Source organism: Nematolebias whitei, chromosome 18 (assembly GCF_014905685.2).
Source record: "Nematolebias whitei isolate Nwh7 chromosome 18, NemWhi1, whole genome shotgun sequence".
NCBI classification, from domain to species: Eukaryota; Metazoa; Chordata; class Actinopteri; order Cyprinodontiformes; family Rivulidae; genus Nematolebias; species Nematolebias whitei.
Genome location: NC_056515.1, coordinates 41,248,910 through 41,255,356, shown reverse-complemented (window position 1 = coordinate 41,255,356; position 6,447 = coordinate 41,248,910). Strand labels below are relative to the sequence as shown.

General features: G+C 41.6%; 1 protein-coding gene across 1 annotated transcript in view; it reads left to right on the top strand.

Moving 5' to 3' along the window:
- The first annotated feature begins 637 nt into the window (after nt 1-637).
- dmgdh (dimethylglycine dehydrogenase) overlaps nt 638-6,447 on the top strand; it is a 23,987-nt gene continuing 18,177 nt past the window's right edge. The window contains exons 1-3 of the mRNA XM_037692091.1: nt 638-668; nt 819-1,067; nt 1,595-1,793. Coding sequence (XP_037548019.1) covers nt 638-668; nt 819-1,067; nt 1,595-1,793 — 479 coding nt within the window. The remainder of the gene's footprint in view (nt 669-818; nt 1,068-1,594; nt 1,794-6,447) is intronic.

The following is a 6,447-nucleotide window of genomic DNA, read 5'->3' as shown; positions in this document are numbered from 1 at the left end:
CCATCCATCCATCCATCCATCCATCCACCCATCCATCCATCCATCCATCCATCATATTTACCCGCTTCTTCCTTTTCGGGTAGCTGGAGTCACAGGTGCCCATGTCCAGCCATCACTGTGTGAGAGGTGGGGACAACCTGGACAGGTCTCAAGTCCATTTCAACCGGCGGGTCAGTGGACGCGTGGACGCTCACGTGCGCGGCCAGTGACAGGTTGTCCATCTGAGCTTAACGTGCCTTTTTTTTAACCTCTTAAACCGGCCGGTCGGACCTGCCTCCTCCTCAACAAGCAGATGAACATTATTTTATGTTGTTCATTCTTTAGTTTTCTTTGTGCTGATTCATAAAACCACATCAAAGCCTGAGACCGGCCCGGCCTGCACATTAAGCACATTATATGGACCGGCCCGGTCGTGACAACGCAGTGCGTTAACATCATCTCCGGAAGATGTCCATAAATTTCAGCTAAATCTTTGATTATCCCGTGTGAATGCGTCACATCAAAAGCAGACGTTGGGGAGTAATTTATTGATTACATGTGGTCCCCAGGTAAAACTGGTCCTGTGTGAATAGGACGTAAGGATGAGCAGCTATGTTTATACCGTAAACATGTTTTTTTGACAGTGAAGCTGTTGAAGATGACGGAGGACATGTCCCATAGGGACGATGGTCCATGGGGACCACTTCTTTAATAAAACATTTATTTCAATTTTTATACTTCACGTTTGTACAAAAAAGCTGCATATCATATTTTATTGATAAGTAACAAAGTGTGCTCATATTTAGTACTAACCTGATCCCACCTTGATGTGTTTTTAGGTTTCTGGGCTCGTGAAGTGGGTCAGATGATCGGGTTGGAGCACCCCACCATCCCTGTGCACCATCAGTACGTGGTGACAGCGACGGTTCCTGAGGTGAAGGCTCTGAAGAAGGAGCTGGCCGTCATCAGGGATCTGGAGGGCTCCTACTATCTGCGCCAGGAGAGGGATGGTCTTCTCTTTGGTCCTTATGAGAAGATGGAGAAGATGGTGCTGCAGGACTCGTGGGTCAGGGATGGAGTTCCTCCAGGTCTGAGCTGAGTCCCCCTTCACTCTTTACTTGTTCATAGTTCTTTACATATTTGTCTGTACTCCAACTACCTCATCGTACTTTCAGCTGTTTCAGTGTTTCAGGAACCGAAGCGTTCGGCTTGTTCAGGACGTTACAGCAATAATTTTTTGTTGTTTGGAACTTTTATAATTCTTGAACAATTTAACTGTATTTACATTTTTTATAGAATTGTAATGTCTCTTCAAATCTTTAAAGATTTTTGTGCTGTTTGAAATAATATTTAGCATACTTGCTTCATTTGTAGCTTTTAGCTACTGGATGCCTGATATTAGCTTAACTTTTCTGCTAATTTAGCTTTTAGCTGTTGTTTTGCTAGTTTTAGTGTTTGCACGTCTTGCTTGACCTGGAACAGTTTAAGCTTCTCTAACAAATGTTAATGAAGCCATTCGGTTGATTTTCAGCAGAACACAGTTCTTGTAGGGTTCATTGCTGCAGAACTTTAGACCTTCTAGAGGCTAAATGGTTTGTCTCTGTGCTTGCTGAAGGTTTTGGAAAGGAACTGTTTGAATCAGACCTCGACAGGATCATGGAACACATCGAGATGGCCATGGAGATGGTTCCTGTCCTGAAGACAGCGGACATCATTAACGTCGTGTCTGGACCGATCACGTACACCCCTGACCTGCTGCCCATGGTGGGACCACATCAGGGAGTCCAGAACTACTGGACTGCTGTTGGCTTCGGGTGTGTATTCAATCAGGAGACGTGTTAGTAAGAAAACATTTTATGACTTTATGAAAAGCAACATGGAGTTTGTTGTCAGACTGGCATTTATCTGGCAACATGAAGAACAGCAGCTTGATTCAGCTCAGTGACGCAGAGGTAGATGTAAAAAAACATTATTTTAAAAATGAATCGTTGCTCTCCACTGAAAGGCAAAAGATGGGTGCAAATACTGATGTGCATCTACTGATTAGCTCTGGAGTCAGCCCAGTTCCAGATTCATTCAACCTTTATTTCTACAGGCTAGTCCCATTGAGCCACGGGGACTCATTTACAAGAGAGACCTGATTTTTTAACAAAGAGTGATGACAACAGTGGACAACAACAACAGAGGCGCAAATTTATATATATATTTTTTTACAAGTTTAAATAAAATGGCAACCAAAAGGACAGATGGTCTTAACATTTAGTAGACTTTAGGTAAAGAGCTAAAGTTTGGTGTGTTGTAGCCGAGAGTCACCTTCAACACATACTCTGGGTGCTGAAATGATGATCACACAACGTTACGCATTCATTCATTCAACCTTTATTTATACAGGCTAGCCTCATGGAGCCACGGGGACTTATTTACAAGAGGGACCTGTTCCAGACAGAACATATAAAGTACAGACTACAAGAACAGTAAACAATGACAACAATAAACTGCAGTAAAAGTGATGTTAAAATAAGAGTAGTGTACAAAACAATAAATCAGGTAACAGGGTCAAATACTAAAAGCAACAACATATCTGTTTTGATGTTTCTATTGACATTATCAAATGTTTGAAACCCCTTAAAAGAAATCAAGGAGGACAACTTCAGTTCCTGCTGCAAGGTGTTCCAGGTGCAGGAGCTGAGTAGGTAAAGGCCTTTTTGCCAAGTTCAGTCCACACTGAGGGAACGAACGCTGCAGGTAATGAAGTCCTGAGAGTGCATGCTGTAACTGCACCGACGGCATAACATGTGGGAGGAGATATAAGAAGGCAGCAGACCAAGGAGGGATTTATAGATGAAGATGAACCAGTGTGAGAGCCTACATGTGGATAATGATGACCAACTGACCAAGGAGTACAGGGTGCAGTGGTGGGTACAGTTACAACCAGTTATGAATCTTAGTATGCCATGATAGACAGCATCCAACATCTGCAAACAGCTGGCAGGAACATTCATGTAAATAATGTCACTATAGTCAGTGGCTGGTAGGAAGGTAGAGGTTACAAGGTGTTTTCTGGCATTCAGAGTTAAGCATGATATATTTCTGAAAAATAAACCCAGTTTTAATTTAATTTTCTTTATCAAGTTTTTGATATGTGGTTTAAAAGAGAGATGTGCATCGACCAAAATTCCCAAGTATTTGTAAGAATCTACAAACTCAATAGGGACACCAAGCATGGATGAGAGAGGAGGAGTTGCTGGCACCAACTTTCTGTTAGAAAACAACATCCCTTTGGTTTTGTCAGCGTTTAGCACCAGTTTGAGATGGAACAAGTCTGACTGGATGATGTCAGATGCAGACTGTAGAAGCTGGAAAACCCTGGCAACTGTGTTAGCGCGGCAATAAACAACAGTGTTGTCAGCATAGAGATGCAAGGATGTGTCAGGAATGTTTTGACATTATTTATATAAATTGTAAAAAGAGTGGGACCTAAAACTGAGCCTTGTGGCACACCATTGGTGACGTTAGGTAGATAGATGAAGTACCGTTATGTCAAACACATTGCCTCCAACCTGAGAGATAGTTTGAGAACCAACCAACAGTGTGATCCGAGAAGCCAGTATCTGAGAGCTTGTGGCAGAAGATGTGATGATGTACAGGATCAAAGGTTTGGACAGGTCTAAGAAAAGTGCAGCTCAGTAATCCTTAGCGTCCAAAGCTTCAACAATGTTATTAAAAACTTTTAGTGAAGCAATCATTGTGCTGTGTTGTTTCCTGAAGCCAGAATGGAGAGAAGATAAAATATTAAAATAGTCCAAATACTTCTTGACTTGAGTATTTATCCATTTTTATAAAACCTGAGCTAAAATACAGAGTTTGGAATTTGGTCGATAATTGTTCAGTATAGTGGGGTCTCCTCTTTTCAATAATGGCAGCATAAAAGCTGTTTTCCATGTGTCATACATTTTCAATCTGCTGTAACAGAATACTGTCCCAGATGCTTGGAAATCAATCAACCTGTCTAAATAAAGGTTGATTGATTTCCAAGCATCTGGGACAGTATTCTGTTACAGCAGATTGAAAATGTATGACACCTGGTTCTTGTGCAGCTAGACTTCAGAAGTAAGGAGGAGGTCATCAGGGCTGCAGATTTTCTAGTATCCAGATCTTCTAACAGTTTGGTAACCTCACTGACAGAGAACGGTGAAAAACAGAATGTATGGTTTACTGAGGTTTGACTTGTTGCTGGAGGTGATTTACCTTTAGAAACTGTATCAAATAAGGAACTGGAGGCAACAAAATGTTTGAAACAACTTAGCATCTCATGCTTCTCTGACACAGGAGCAGAGTTGACAAATAATTGTGGTGGCAGGTCACATGAGTGAGAGCTGCCATCAAGAGATTTAATAGTTTTCCAGAAGCTCTTAGGATCATTTAGATTTTTGGTGGTTTGAGCTAAATAGTAGTTTTGTTTTGCTGCTTTAATGGAAGCCGTACAGCGATTCCGTAACTGATGAAATTGCAACCAGTCGGTGTCCAAACCAGTCTGTGTTGCTGTTAGCTAGTTCAGAAGTAAACCAAAGGCTGTCCCGGCCCTTTACTCTGAACAGTCCAAGTGGAGCGTGTTTGTTTAGAAAATGAATTAAACTGTTATGAAAATAGTTCCAAGCAAGATTCACGTCATCAATTAATGGTATGATGCCAGTCAAAGTAGAACAGATCCCAAAGAAATGCTTGTTCACAAAAATGTTTTATATTCTGTTTTAGAATCGTTCTAGGTTTAAAATGAGGCAGTTTTGTATTTCTAAGAGCAGCAACTCCACAATGGTCACTTAGATCATTTGTAAAAACACCAAACCCAGTGTATTTATGTGGCATGTTTGTGATGATAAGATCCAGGAGAGATGATTTGACAGGACACTTTGGATTAGGCCGAGTGGGACTATCAATGATCTGACTAAGATTTGAAGATAAACAAAGTTCTTTAAATTCCTCAGACACAGGAGAGAGCCAGGCTAAATTAAAATCACCTACCAGAACCATTTCAGTGGGATGTAAAGTAGGTAAGAGCTCATTAAAGACAACAGGCTTTCAGATGTAGCAGTAGGGGGTCTATAGCAGCCAAAAACAGATAACAACTGACCAACAGACAATTCAATGTTTAGGGCCAAGATTTCAAATTGTTTAGGTGCTGATTTTGTAAATACCAGTTGTGTTGCCAAGCTAGATCTGACATATTTTGCTACACCTCCTTTTCGGGGGCGATTTGAACAATAAATATTGAAACCTTTAATTGAAACATGTTTGTCCAGGATAGATTTAGTTAACCAAGACTCAGAAATAACAATAATATCAGCACCAGTAGAAGAAGCCCAAATCCTCACCATATCTATTTTAGGGAGGAGGCTACGAGCATGAATGTGTAAACCTGACATGTTTTTTCACATCATGTCTTTTTCAAGGTTTGACCAAAGCAGCCATCATTCTGAACACAGGATGATGTTAACAACAAAGTTTGTGTTTGTTCTTGAGGCGCTCATTGGTTGGGATGAGCTAAAACAAACCCAACACACTCCGAGGCACTCTCTCTGTCTTCTTCTTTCGGCTGTTCCCTGCGTTAGATGTCACCACAGCGAACTAAGTCGCATGAAGACTTGGCAGTTATTTTTACTCCAGATGTTCTTCCTGATGCAACCACAGACCACCGAGCTACCACAGCCCTCTGCGTGGAGCAGAGAGCTGCTATCTAGGACACCCGGAGGAGCAGATGGTGGGGGTTAAGGGCCTTGCTCAAGGGCCCAGAGTGGGGTGAATGAGGGTGGGGTCAGGTGTGGGTGCTTCACCTACCCCACCCACATTTTTGATTCTGTCGGTACCTGGGCTTGAACCGGCGATCTTCTGATCACAGGCCCACCTTCTCAAACCTCTGTGCCACCAATCCGAGGCACTCTCTCTGTAAACTGGTTAAAATGCCTTGATTCTTCACGACACTGCACCGGTAAAAACACTATTTCTGCTTACTCATCATGAAGAAGAGGTCCAGTAGTCAGAGTAATCTCACCTGAAGAACCTTGATCACTAACACGCTGAACATTAGTCAGAAACATGAACACAAAAACAACAAAAACTGTTTTAAAAGTCTCAAAATAGAAGGTAATAAAAACGAACAATTCTCAAAAATCTCAAAATCTGTAAGAATAAAAGCTCAGAGAGGCTTGTTCTTTCTAAACACAAAAGGCCTTTTCTTCTTTAACGTTTCTAAGCCCAGCTCATTTTTGTCACCCATAGCAGGGGGGAACTGAAAATACCTCCATCCATCCGTCCCTGAACGATGTGAGAACTTGGAAAAACAAACGAGTTACCAACTTTTATTTTGGTGTCTGGCTACATCAGACACAAGAAAGGCTCCTTTCAAAGGTGGGATGCCATGTCCAAATCCAAGATCGCTGCCACCATATATATATATATATAGACATATAT